At 46.9% G+C, this 14,707-nt stretch overlaps 1 protein-coding gene across 7 annotated transcripts in view; it reads right to left on the bottom strand.

The window, feature by feature from the left end:
• MAP7 (microtubule associated protein 7) overlaps positions 1-14,707 on the bottom strand; it is a 126,184-nt gene that overhangs the window by 44,670 nt on the left and 66,807 nt on the right. For all 7 annotated transcript variants that reach the window (XM_046675385.1, XM_046675386.1, XM_046675388.1 and 4 more), the window contains exon 3: positions 8,991-9,068. In XM_046675385.1, coding sequence (XP_046531341.1) covers positions 8,991-9,068 — 78 coding nt within the window. The remainder of the gene's footprint in view (positions 1-8,990; positions 9,069-14,707) is intronic.

Here is a 14,707-nt window from a genome sequence, read left to right as displayed (position 1 = left end):
GGGAGAACGCAGGGAGGACAGAGCGCTCAGACGGGAGAACGCAGGGACGACAGAGCGCTCAGACGTGTAGCCCGGGCCGGCAGACCCTCCGTCCCTGTCCCACTTGAGTGCCCAGCCTGGTCCTCTGAGCAGCTCACGCCTGTGTGGGCGGAGAACATTTCAGCACCACGTGAAGGAAAGAAGCGCAACAGTCAGAGAAGACAGCAGGGTGAGCAGGAGCCTCTGAGCCACACACAGCAGCTGCGTCAGCTTCACATCCAGATATGCAAAGACAGGAAGAGGCTGCAGGTAACTCGGGCACCAGGGCAGCCAGCAGCAGCATGAAGAATCAGAAAACAGGTCTTAATTCTGCCACTAATTCTGTGTGACCTTGGGAAAATCAGCTCGCCTGTCCGAGTTCTAAACTGAAGAGTGGGACAAGATGTTATCCAGGGCGTTTTCAGCTAACTCCCAGGACTCGGTTTCTCCGTTTACCTTGGAGGATGCGTGTGGGATTATATCAGGTTTCTTTTTGTTTTGACTTTGAATGTTAAATTTTAATCTTTGTCCTTTATCTCAATAATTACTGTCATTACTTACATTCAAATAAATTTCATTTTCATGTTGCTGTGAAAACAGTGATTGACTATATGTGCTAAATAATAATTCTTGGGGAAAAAAGGAATCTAATGGCTTAACCGAGCTCATCAACCCTAGGAAGGGGGCTGCGGAGCGGAAAAATACGAGCATCTGTATGGGAAAGACGAATTTCATTTAATGGTCAAAACACGGGAACGAAAAGCTTCCCACCAACGTGTGGACACTCACAGCACAACGTCACCGTCGAGAAGCCGAGTCCTGCATCCCGCATCACTCCAGCCCTGACACCCCACCCGCCCAGCCCCTCCCACAACAAGGGAGAAAACAAAGTCTAAAAGACAAGCTAAAAGGAACAAAATCAAGCCTATTCGTTACGACTGAGACTTCCAGACCAGGCCAAAAACAAACACCCAGTTACGTTGTTGAAAAGAAACAAACCTAAAACAGTGTCAAAGGAAGCACTAGAAGCAAGAATGAGCCAACAGCCACCAAGCAAATGAAAACAAGAACGTAATAAACATAGGAACATTACTACCAGACACAACGGAATTGACCAAGTGAGGAGAAAACCCAAAGGAGGTGAACAGCTCTCCCAAGGCGACCTGGTCCAGAAGCGGCAGAGCTGCACTCTGACCCCAAAGCCCGTCTTCTCAACACACTGCACGTTCCCGTCTGCTGCCTGATCCCACCCGACAGCCCCGGCAGCCACCACGTAACCTCACTCAGTATCTGCATATTTGTCCCACCTCAACCCAGGGCCACTGTGTCTTCCACGTCTGATTCCAGACTCACGACCCCCACGGGGTCTGCACAGTGAGACTCCTCTGGGTCTCCCACTTTCTCCCTCACACACGCTCCAGCCCAGCTCCACACAGCCGACAACCGAGCCTGCACCTGAGCCGTCTCTCACACTCAGTGTCTCGCTCCAACCTTTCTGTAACTCCTGTGTTTAAGCCTCACTCCTTTCTCACTTCTTCTGAGGTTTAGTCTTCCTCCTCTTTACACCACATCCATACTGTTCTCAGAGACATCTTCCCCCAAAACCCAACTGATGTCATGGTCCTGCATGAAAACCTGTCAGCTCGCCGCTGCTCCCTGCTCAACTCCTTAGACAGGCCGCATGATCACGCACCTTCATACACATGACCCTGCACCCCAACTGTGGCGACCATCAGGTCCAGGATCCTCTTGTTACTGCCTCAGCCCCGCCCCACTGTCCGTCCTCACAGAATGCTGCCCCCTCTCCACCTGGCTGCCTTACCGAGCCCCCCCTGCCGGACCAGGAAGCACCGGCGCCCCTCTCTGCAGCTCCCCCTAGCTTCCCCGGTCCCAGGCATCCAAGTCAGCATCTGTGGAATCACGTGAGCTCCCATCCTCATCTCTGTCTCCAGCATCATCAGGAGATGTCTCCAGCTCTTACTTTGTGCTGACACGAGCGATTTACAGCACTATCTTCACAGCCACTCTATGAGGTAGACTCTGCTATTAAACTGACTTTACGACGAGAAGTCTGAGGCCTGAGGAGCGAGGAAAGCTGCCTGCCAGCTCACAAGACGTCAGCGTGGAACTGGAACTCCCACTCTCGACTGTCTGACTCCAGAGGCCAACAATGAGCCATTATGCTAAAGACATGACCTGGAACACCTCCCCACGACTAAGACCCTCCTGTAGATCGGGACAGGGTGGTCATCCAAAGTGAGGATCTCATCTTCTGATGCCACTCTCGGCCTTTACCATCATCTGTTCACAAGACCTCTTACTTTCCAGGTATTAAGATCTTTTGATCTTCAGCCTCAAAGGCAGAGTAAACTCGTGAGAAACAAAGAATGGTGTTTAGTCGAGATGATTCATCTCATTAAAGCCCCGGCCTCGGAGCCACCTACCCCGAGCTGACTCACGGTTCATCGGCTCTGGTGTGTGCCCACGTCCACACCCCTTCCATGGGGCGCACCAGATCCCTTAGCTGTTCACAACCTGCCCGGCCGCCTTAGGAGCTTTTGAACACTATGTTCATTAAGTGACAACTCTAGGTGACTGGATGCCAAGCTTGACCACAGATCTATCAGTTTTAGGCACTGAAACTGCACAGACGACTGCTTTCCCAAAGCCCCTGTTTTTTGTGGTTAGTCTCGTCAAAACCAGTGACTGCCCGAGTCCCATAATGTGACGTGTGGAATCAGGGGCAGCTTCACTGACGACTCTAATCGGTTACATATAATTTAACCGACACTTGTTTGAAGGTCAAAATCCTTTTTATATTATCTTGTTGTTTCTAATATACGACATTATGATAGATTTCTTGTGCAGCTTTGAACTTAGCTACAAACCCAGTATGAACCAATTGAATGATAGATTTTATAAGTTCAGATTTTTCTTCAAGAGCTAGATGAGTCAATGATAAAATTCTTTGATAATCTTTCATGATTTTACAGAATCCCAGAGAGCGCAGTTGGGAATGCAACTACGAATACACAGCAATACTTCAAACTTAATCTCTGTCATTTTCAAAAAGGGAAAGCCTGCATCTCCCTAAACACAGGAGACCATCTGTCTGCTAAACGGCCCGGCAACAGTCTCTCGAACTTTGTCAACATATTGTAGGACTCAGTTTTACAACATCTCTGAACAAAAAGCAGTTTCAAGGCACAACTATTCTATAGATTACCTTTGTGTCCTTGCTCATCTAACTGAGAAAATGCTTAAGCATTTAAGACTTGTTTGAGCTACTGTAAGGGCAGGTATGACCCAGTAATTTGGTAATGTCTTAGCTCAATGGCAGTATCCTGCTGCGTTCACCTCTGCTTATGCTAAAATGCACAGGCGTACATTCATGCAACAGTCCGCAAGCAACTTATGGACACCGACTCTGTGCCAGGCCCAGCTCTAGGTACTGGGCTACGGAAATGAAAGGAGGACACAAGCCTGTTATCTCATGGAGCCTGCGTTCCAGGGAGGGCAGGCAGACAGTAAACAAGCAAAACATGCAGGTACTCTGACGCTGACAGCGACATGGAGGGAACCAGAACGTGCAGGCTGGGGCAGCCGCGTGTGTGAGTGAGGGGTCGGGAAGGCCTCACTGAACAGACGGCACTTAAGCAACATCTGCAGGAGGAGAGGCAACAACCACGGGGACAGCTCAGAGCAACCTTCCAGGCGGAGGGCAGAGCTGTGCAAATTCTAGGCGGTTAGGAAACTGACCACTTTCATTTCAGTATCTGCGGAATCGCTGGATCAACGTAACCACACATTAAATGTTAGTTGAATGAATACACGAATTAAAGTAGCATGAAAGAGTTTAAAAAAAAAAAAAGAGAGAGGAGGTGGTTAGCTTCACTTTAAGCTACCTAGAGTCAAAAATTTATACTGCTGCATAAATTCTACATGCTCTGAGCCTTGGAAAAGTCTCTGAAGAGAAATTAGTAAACAGGATCTATTCTAAGTTCAAACAGAATTACTCTTAATGGAGTCCGAGGCTAACAAATGATCAATGCCATGAAATTTTCTCGAAAACATGTCACCAACTGCTCCACACTCCCCTCTTCCCCTCCTGTTGTGTGTAAGTGGAGAGTGAGCACAGCACCCGGGCACCTCACTTGTAGGAGGTAGGAGAACAGCCTCGCCTCCACAAGAGGGTCCGATACATGCCCAGCTCTGAAACTCCAGAAGATCCACCAGCTACAGCTAGAGCACAGGGATGGCTCTCTCCTTCACAGCGTCTCCACTGGTCCACCACCCGCACCCAGAGCACAGGGATGGCTCTCTCCCTCACAGCATCTCCACTCATGGAGGAATTTAACTGGATCTTGGTGATCCTCTACATATTAAAATCATGCTTAAGTAGCGATATAGCACAAAGAAAAAAGGGTCTATTAACTACTCCAGTTTTCTATATTCTCTCAGTTCCTTCCTATGCTAAATTATCACAATATATTTTAAAAATAAAACAAAGGGCATTCTAAAACAACTTACATTAGCATCTATGGCAGGCCCACACCATAAGTATAACCACTGTGTTAATTTGCTACTTAATGTGATAATACACAGTGAAGTGTTCAGAACATTGCTTGGCTCATAGTTAGTGCTCAGACATTATTATTATTTATTAATAATATTTAAAGACTAGAATATAATCAGGAAAAGTCAGCTAACATTTATTACACCTCTGTTTTATACTTAGTGCTTTGGGATGTATTGGGATATAAAGAATTAGAAAACTATGGTCATACCCTTTAAAAGCTTAAAATACACACAACCAGGGAGTTATATATAATCCATTAGGAAAAGTTCAGTAGAGGATAAGACAGCACTAGAATGAGCTAAAATACGACACCCGATCTAATACACAGTGAGAAAACGATACAATTTCCTAGAGGGGAAAGATCACGAAGACTAGAAGCCTAGAAAGAAGGAGTGGTACTAACTGAGACGGGGCTGGAGGAATGAAGGGCACCCAACAGACAGTTTATGATTAAGATAAAAAAATTTATTAAGGCCTGGTCTAGGATGACAGCAGAGGCAGCAAATTTAAAGGCATGGAGTTGAGATTTATGCTGTAGACAGAGGTCAGCTAGTCTTGAGACTAAATGGATTTAGGGATAGAGTGTGGCAACTTCACCTACACACCGGGCTAGAGACAGCTGAAGCCCCAGCTAGAGGAGCAGGCTGAGTCCAGACTGACTACTGGTGGCTATGAGCAGCTCACAGGCCAGGGTAGAGACGAGTCAGTGCACAAGTTTGGGCCACCAAAAGAGAGAATGCTTTATTCTGCAAGAGATCCGATTGCTAAACTGCGTGGTCAGAAAGATGCCAGAGCCTCTACCAACAGCAGAACCATCAAAAACAGCCGAAAGAAATAATTTCTTGGGGCCAGAGAAATATTGGTACAATTGATTTGGACACAGACATTACCCAGAGGAGTCAGTTTTACAGTGAAAGCTGGTGAACAGTTGAGTGGAAGAGAAGTTGAGTTTTGATAAGAGGAAGGCATCTGCTGTCCTCTGAGTGGCTGTAAGTGTGGAACCCAGACCATCGGAAAAGGAGAGCTGAAACCAGGAGAACAAGTACGATTCCCCGCCCAGAGAAAAACACGATCGAAGCTTAGAAGAGAAAGTGAGAAAGATGCAGAAGTCCAGAGAAGGGAATTTGAAGGAATGGCCTGGACAGAATCAGCTGAAACAGTGGCTGAGAGATTGCTCCACGTGTAAAGCAGCTAAGGCAGAAAACCACAGCTTTCAGGGTATATACGCTCCAGCAGACAGACAGAAGAGCTATGTGTGACTTCACGTGATAAACTGAAAGACAGTGTAGAAGGCAGGCGCATGGCATAATCCCACCACAAGAGCATTAAAGAACGACTCCGAGATTTAACCCTCAGAAAGTTATTAATAGCTCCTCTCATTTGCAAAACAGTACAAATACGATACACCAACAAAAACAAAACAGAAAGACCTTTACTCTCCTTTTCCGCCTTGCTTTATAAAAAATGTGGATTAAAAAATCTTTAATGATTTCAATGTTAATTTCAACCTACATCCAACAGTGAACCATCAACTTCACCGGCCAATCATTTTAAACTTTGCTTTGTTGAAATTTCTGGAATGTATCCCAATTGTTTTTTAACTTGGAAAATTTTAAAGTTTGAAAGCTTGGTAACAGTTGGTATTACCAATTGTTTTTTGTTTTCAAAAGAGCACGGTCCAAGGATCTGCTATTCAGTGACAGCGCCCCCTCTTCAAATATCCCACTGCCACTGCAGCTTCTGCAGAGCACAGTTTATGGGGAGCTCGTCAGGTGTGCTCTTGGATTTTCTCTGAGGACTAAAGACTTTTCAGCAATCACCCTTATGTGTTCTAAGGGACAGCTTAAATGACACGCTGGATTTTAGATGACTCTTTTACAAACGTTTGCATGTGCACTTGCACGTATGTTTGTGTATTTAGGAAGACTGAAGGAACCCTCTCACGACTTAGTGTCCACCATGACAGTCTAAGTGGAAAAGAACAGGCAAAAAGATGTTGTTTTAGAATTTAAAGAGCAAATGCAATTAGTACAAAGAAAAAATAAAAATTAGAATTGTATTTCATTAAGATTATGATTTTCAATAACAAAAAAACAGGTGAGGTCAGAATTAAGAAAAATTATGATATTTACCATGGCAGGGGTAAGAAGAAAGAGAAAAACTCTGCACATTATATGCTGGCTCACCAAAAAAGTCAAGTTGTGATAATAGGACAGTACAATAATCTGAAGATCACTTAGAGCCATTGACAATCTGAGTCACAGCCGGGTCTGTCACCAAACGCCTTTTCCACCCATCCCTGCATCACCGCCCTGCAGTCCCTGTTCTTCTGCCCCCAGATGACTCCCCTTCATCCTCCAGCTGGAAGCTCAGGTGGCACCTGACAGCCCCAGGTGGGGGAGGGGCTCCTGTGGGTCCTCAGCACCCCTCATGCACACTCCTTCTATGCCGCCCATGTCTTTGTCTAGAGTGCAGGCAGCCTGAGGGCTGCATCTCAGCCTTTACTCACTTTTAACACTGTACCTGGCCAACGAAACGTCTGAATACACAAATTAACAAGCCATGTTCTGCACCAACGATACGAACTGAAATATGTGGCTACATCTTAAGAAAAAAATCTAGCCCCTTGACACACAAAGCCGGGCAATTTGTAGGGAGAATTTGCAGGCTCAAAGCTCTGGGTCTTACAACCTTATAACATAAGAAGTGAAATCACTTTTGTTTGACCAGCATATTCATATTTTCCACAAAACAAACTAACAACGCTTGGCTTGGAAGGACACAGAAACCCAAACGGAAAGGTGTGTGTTAATGTGTCAAAGCTAACTCCCGATGGGATCTGAATCATAAAGGAGTCGTGTCCTGACCCTCAGGAGCTGCTCTTCCTCAAGCAGATGTGAGTCTGCATTCCAGCTCTAAGGAGACGTTAACAGTGTGAGACCTGACCCAGCGGGTGGGATGCTGGGATGCGGAGGGCAGGAGAGAGGGGAGGCAGGAGTGCTAATTCCTGCATGTATCCAAAACCAGCCCAAATACCAACCACCCCAGAACAGGAGTCAGTTCCTTCTTTTTGCTCATCTGGAATCTCTTCCTTTTCCCCCTTTCTCAGTTCTGATCCACTTGTCAAAGCAGCCCTGACTAGGGAGCCGTGGGCACAGTTCACGGAAGAAAAGCTCCAGACTGTAGAGCATTCCAGGAAAGAGGGAACCCTCGAGGCCACAGACAGCCCTGCTCCCCGGGAACCTACCAGCCGCAGGACACTGTCAGGGACAGTGACTCCAACTGTACGCACAGAAAACAATGCAGCCTGTCCACTTCCTGCAAGTCACTGAAATCTGTGTGGAAAAAACCCTGGCAGCAGAAGAAACGACCTCATACGACCATGATGGCAAGGGACAGACAGAAGCATGTCGGAAGACTGTAAATAACGTCAACAGACTTTTGAAAACCAGCTTCCAGTGAATTTCACAAATTTGGGTTCTTGAATAAGAATAAAAACAGAGATGCGATAGAGGAGCTGGGCTCCCCAGTGGAAACATTAACTCAACAAAACGCACTTGAACTCTAGAAAAGTTAGGGGTCATGCACTGGAAAGACTGTGGCAACCTAAGTTGGCTCTAGTCTTAAACTACCCAGACCCTGCAAACTCGGAGCCACGTGGAGCAGACACTCATCTTCCCAAAGCGCACAAGGAGAGGCTCCTGTTTAGCAACTCTGCACAAACGACATGCAAGTGAGGAGGAGGTGGCGGCAGCGTCCTCGCTCTATGTTCTGGAGGACGGTGACTGCGGAGAGCTCTGGCCTCGGCCTCCTGGGGAGCTCTTCCCATGACTCTGCTGGCGAGGGGGTCGTGTGGCAAACACTGCACTTGCTCACCTTTTGCGAGGGCCTTAGGCAGCAGAAGGAAAATCAGACGCTCAGCCCTAGGGCTCGTGCTTTTCCAGGCAGCGTACTGGCCGCATCTGTCTACGCGTTCAACGGCAGCATTATTTTAACACAGAAAGCAGGACGCACCTGGCAGCGCACAGGCTCCTAACTGTTCACGTAAAAAGAGCCATATGCTCTATGTGCTCATATCATTTTAGGTGTAAAATGTGAGCTGAGCCATTCTGCCTCTACAGACACATTCGTCCACTGCCACAGCCAACCGTGACCACGATACAAGCGGCAGTGAAAACGACCCTAATCCCGGGCAGGACTTTCCTGTTGCTGAAAATTCAGTCCCATGCTTCTCTCATACTAAACTCTGTTTCACAAGGAAGCTGTGAACTGGGGAGGGCACACAACAGACAGAGCACGGCCACCACCACACCATCCGTCTGTCTGTCCACCATCCTAGAGGAGAAGGAACCTCCCCCCTAGGGTCCCCGAAAGACCAACGAGGCGAGGGTACCGAGCTGCTTCTCTCGCTCCTGACGGCGCTCCCGGGCCAGCCGCTGCCGGTCATCCACGCGCAGCACAGGCGGGGGGTCTGAAACGAGAGGAGAACACAGAGGAGCAGCAGGTTAAAGAAGGGGTCATAGAGACATGCGTGATGAACACCTTGCTGTGCAGCGACTGACGGATGAGACATCCCCACACGTCTTCCGACAATTAGACGCGGGGCTGCAGTGTCAGCAACACGCTTGATCACAATTTCTCTGAGAATTCCCAAGCGTTTTTGCTCAAGCATCTTTATTCTATTTATAAACATGATACAAGAGAGTAGATCCTAAGAGCTCTTATCACAAGGAAAAAAAACCCTTTTTTTGTATCTATATGAGATGACGGATGTTAACTAAACGTACTGGGGTAATCATTTCACAACAGATGTGAGTCGAGTCATTATGCTGTCCACCGTAAACTTACACAGTGCTTTGTGTCAATTATATCTCAATAAAATTGGAAGAAAATTTTAAAAAAAGAGGTACAGCCAAAAAAAAAAAAACCCATTATGTACAAATATAACGTAACAGTAACCTTTTGGCTATTTTCATCAAAAAATATGTATGATGTTTTGTGTTCCTAAAGCTACTGAACTTCCACTATTTTTATGCTGAGAAAGTCTGTTCCTTCACAACAAGCAGAGAGCTAAGTGAATTTACACTGAACACACGTTCACCAGCGAGACGTTGAGCCCTGCTCTGGCCAGGCTGAGCTCGAGCCCTGTGCTGTCCTCACTCGCTGTGTAAACTGGGCTGTTACCCACCTCTCCAACCTTCAGCTCTGCCATGGGTTTCGTGGGTTTTCACTTATTACCTACAAAATGAGGATAAAACAGAACCCATCTCCCATCGCTGTAAGGATTTAATAAAACAACACTTCTAACAGCTCTAGCGCGTGCCCAGCACGTGACAGTCTCAGGAGAGTCACTCACTCGGTGCTCACCCTGCACACTGTGGTGCCCAGGCTGTCCACGTGCTAGAGAGGAAGCAGTCAACAGAAAGACAGAAACCTCCACCGACCAAATGGGGTTTGCTTTCAACTCAGGGAAAATTTAATTAGCAGGATAAATAAGTAAGACATACAGAACATGAGACTGAGATAAATGCTAAAGAGACAACGAAGCAATAAAGGGGACTGTGAACGGCAGGAAGGGGACGTTTAACATGCCGACAGTGGCCCCGGGAAGTCTAACTGTCATGGTGACTTTTAGGTGCAAACACCTGATGGAGGGTAGGGAGCTACCCCTGCAGACATTCCAGGAGATGAAAGGCAAGTGCAAAGGCCCTGAGGTTGCAAGTACCTAACGTGTTCAAGAAACGACAGGGAGACCCAAGCCACTGGAGCAGAGTGAGATCAGCACGTGATAGGGCCAGAGCCTCGGGGCCTGCTGGGGACTTTGGGTTACACTCTGGTGAGACGTCACTGGGGGCTTCCAGCCGAGGGTGACACTACTGGGCTTGTTCTGCCTGTTAATATACAAAAAGCAACATAATGACGATGCTGATAATAACTACACTTGAAATAGGCCGTATTTCCCCTCTACTTAACTGACATCACAATTCTCACATCTCACGTTGAAAACAGAATCCTACTGGAACATTAGAGACACGTGGTGGCACCTCCTCCACGCATTTAGAGGCCCTGCGCCCACAGGCCTGTCACAGAACTTGCACACTCAGGGAGCGACACTGTGGAGGCCCGGGGGAGCCTACAGGCCGGCGGGCGCCTCGGGGGCAGACGGGCCGGCACTTCACGCCTTACTGCATTAGCGCACGGTTTTTAAAAAGTTGGTGATGCGACCCCCTCACAGAATTATCACTATGATGATTATTTTTCAGAGTTACCTATCATTTATGAGGTTTCAAATATTTTTTCTGTAGGAAAATATGGGCCCTGGCCCAAAAGGTTTTCTCCCGACACAAGAAAGTGGGTGTGGACGCCCCCTCGGGTGCTTGGTTAAGGGCCATGTGGCGGGTTTTGCTGTCATTTGTTTTTGGTAAAAGGAAACGACTGACACAGCAAAACGGTATTCTGAAGAAAGGATGATCTGAGAGCAAAAGCCAAAATGAAGTTGGAAGAAAGACTTTTAACAACTACTTATCACTTAAAAAATTCCTTAAATAACGAGGTTTACTCACTGGTAAAAACTTATTTAATTATAAAACTTGCAAATCAACTTTACTTATAAAAGCCGTATAAGCACATTACATAAAATCTATAGAATTTAATTACTTTAAATTATATTGATAAACTCTATTAAGAGAATATGAAGTATGTGACGTTTCCAGCTTACTTTCAAGTACGTGACAAATTTCGCACAAAGTTTTAAAAAGAAGGTCTTAATAACAACAAAGGGGACACACACACTCACCACCCCGCCACCCTCTTCCCCTCAAGCCAACCCTGTGAGGCCGAATCGGTGACCAGGGTCCTGCAGGGAGGAGGAAATGGCCAACTATGTGACATGACGCTTGCTTTTAGATGCACAGTGGGAAACCGGCAGTGCGGGACAGGGCGGAGCTTGCCTGATTTCTGTGCTATCATTTCATATGAAAATTATGCTCTTCACAGGCAACAAACCACACTCCGTGTGGTAACACAATACACGAGGAACAAGGCCGTGCATAGCACTACACAAGGACATGAGTTAAACACCGTAAATAAGGCCAATGCTTACAAAAGCACAGCGGCTCCCACCCGCCTTCTCTGAGACCAGCACTGAAATGGTAATCACTTTTCATTTGGAATTAGATCTCAGGGAGTAAAGAATTACTGAACACTTATAAAGTGCAAGATACACTGAGATTGTGATTTGCTGGATGATTTTGGTTGGTTTGGGAACCTGGCACTAGAAAATACTGAATTGCAGAGTGAAAAAGGTACTCAATTTAAATTGTGTCCATCCTTCTGATGACATCAGTAAGAAAGTCCCTTTGGTGCTGGAATGTCAATAATGCCTGTGGCAGATTAAAGGTGGCTGTAAACGGGTGTGGGGAGGAGCCGAAGCTGGTGGGTTTCGCACCCGGCTGGGCTCCCAGGGCCCAGGGCTGCACCTGGTGGAAGCGGCATCTTCCCGAAGTGTTCACTGAATGAATGAATAAGCAAAGAGCCTTAGCCAACCTTCAGAGCCTCTAACCTGCCATCAACCTGCACCAGGAGGCAGACCAATAGCAATCTCATATTTGATAACAGACTTCAAAAACTGTAAATGCTAGCAATTGAAACTTTAAGTTTCAATAACTAAAACCTGATAAAAATTATCTTTAAAGATCAGTTTTCAGAAAGGTAAAAATGCAATTGACTAGTTTCAAGGACAGAGAATTTTCTGTAATTCTTTGTCTCCCTCTCATTTCCACCCTCATATCCCTTTTCCCTGGAAGGAAATCAAGGTGGAGGAAATAACTGGACGTGGAGAAATTCCAGGTGCCCATCAGATCTCACGTTGTTAGAATAAAATCAATGACCAACTCTCAGAAGGAAAGTTTCATGAGAAGCAGAGCGTCAGTGCAAGAGCGCCCACACCTGTGTCCTGCGCTCCATCTCCTTCCACGAGGGCCAGAGAGCGGGGCCGCTGCCAGAGCGGACGCCAGTGCCGTCGTGTCCTGTCTGTGCCAACACGCACAAACCTGGCCTGTCCCGCAGAAACCTCAACTAAAGAGAGGCCTTGAAGACAAGAAAGTCCCTCATGCTGCCAGGCTCTTCAGGAGCTGCCTGGAGCTTGACTGCTACCACTTCCGCCAGGGCTCTGCGCTTCACAAGGCACTTTCACATCTGTTAGCATCTCTTCCTCACAATGGTCCTAGGAGCGAGCCCGGCATTTATTCATTCAATGAAGAGCTGCTGTGCCTGTTTTCCCAATGGGAAAGCTGAGGGAAATGGCACTGTCGAGTGTTGAGCTGAGGCTTCAAACCAGGCCTTGGACTCCACCCGGGGTCCTTTCCACACCATGGCCCCTGTGGAGTCCTCAGGACGGCAGGACGCAGGGACAGAGACGCTGGAAGACTCCAGCTCCCGCGCTCCTCTGTGAGGGAGATCTGTCGACACACCGCCAGGCAGAATGCAGTTTCAGGGGCTCTTGTAAAGACCTGGCAGAGGGCAGCAGACGGCGAGCAAGGAAGAGGGATTCTTCATGAACTAGTTTCTGCTTTTCCCGGGCACACGCAGGCCATGAAGAAAATGTAATTTTCTCTTCTAATTAGGTCAAACTCCTAATCATTTATCTCCTGCTTCTTCAGGAAACAGCAGCCACAGACGATCTGTAACTTTACCAAGTGTCTCTACTGGGCTGGGTTCAAGCGTCCACAGCTGAGAGCTCTGGTCCTTCCTGGCCAACGGGAGACACCCTGTGTCCAAACGCGTAAAACACCACAAGGGCCATCCTTCCACGTTTGAAGGTCAAATAGTAACTCCCTGAATGTGGATTAGATGCTTTTAAACCAAAGAGAGGTTGCAGAGCTCCAGTATCAGAAGGTAGGAGGGCAGGAAATTTAACTAAAATATACTAGGTTAAAAGGGACCCTTTTTCATTTGGTCAGGAATAATCAAAATACCCTAAAATATAGCATGCACTTTTTTTCTTTTTAAGTTCTAGAGAATGAAAACCAACAAACTGCTTTAGGCAGACGTTCCCTGACTCGTATCCCATAAAATCAGAAGGTTTTACTCAAGCCTAGCCCTCCAACACGGAGCCTCCTCTACCACCCTCCAGGGACACACAGGAAAATCACACGGTGGTTTCAAAAATAAAAGCCTTATTTGTAGATGCAAGACAGCAGACACAAAGATACTCAAAGGACGCAGTCTGAAGTGAAATGTCTCCTCGCTCAACTTGACATTCGCCACGTAAACCCAATGGTCCTGGAAAGAGACGGCCAGTCGGGTGGGAAGCTTTTTGGCCTCTGTGCTCTCCAGGAACTCTGCATCTTGTCACACTGGAAGTTCCTGTACCTGCATATTGGTTTACTCCACCATCCTGTCAACTAGCTGGCAGGGACTGTGTCTTTTAATAATACATCCCTAGTACATACACAGTGCTCACACCAGATGAATAAATGAGTTATCAGGATAGAAAAGCATAAACTGCACAGTAAAGAATGGCAGATACTACAAGTGATGGTTGATGGGGAGAACCAGGGAAAAACAGAACAAACAAAATTAGAATTGAACAAACCATGTTCAGTTCTCATGGGGAAACATGGGGTTTTCACGCTAAAAAGCCCCACAAGGACGTTCCCTTGAGAATAAGGAACGATGTCCACTAGAACACACCCTAGGAGGACACGGAACCCGTTCTTTTGCTCAGAGAGTCCCTCTCGCAGGCCCAGGCATGGAACAACTACTCAGTAAACATCAGACGGTGGCTGGGTGATGGGCGGATAGATGGATGGATAAATGAATGAATGAAAAGGCAAACTGACTAGTACTTGTTATGCGTCTTTCTTCTAAATAACAAGCCAGACTTAGCTGCCCTGTCCAAGACCTTTCAGACATGGGAATAAAGCACAGAACAACATATAATGGGGAATGCTTTCTGTGAGGCTAGATAGTCGTTTCCATGTTTGTTCTCACTGATGCACCGTTCCGAGTGACTTCGGCCTTGTACTCAGCACGAAGCAGGGTTCCAGGAGCCCCACAGGGGGTTCCATCTCCTTTCCCTCCTTTGTTGCCTCTTATAGCACCCTGCAC

The sequence above is a fragment of the Equus quagga genome, chromosome 11 (genome assembly GCF_021613505.1).
Source record: "Equus quagga isolate Etosha38 chromosome 11, UCLA_HA_Equagga_1.0, whole genome shotgun sequence".
NCBI classification, from domain to species: Eukaryota; Metazoa; Chordata; class Mammalia; order Perissodactyla; family Equidae; genus Equus; species Equus quagga.
The sequence above is the reverse complement of the archived record's forward strand: the minus strand, read 5'-3'. Positions and strand labels throughout refer to the sequence as shown.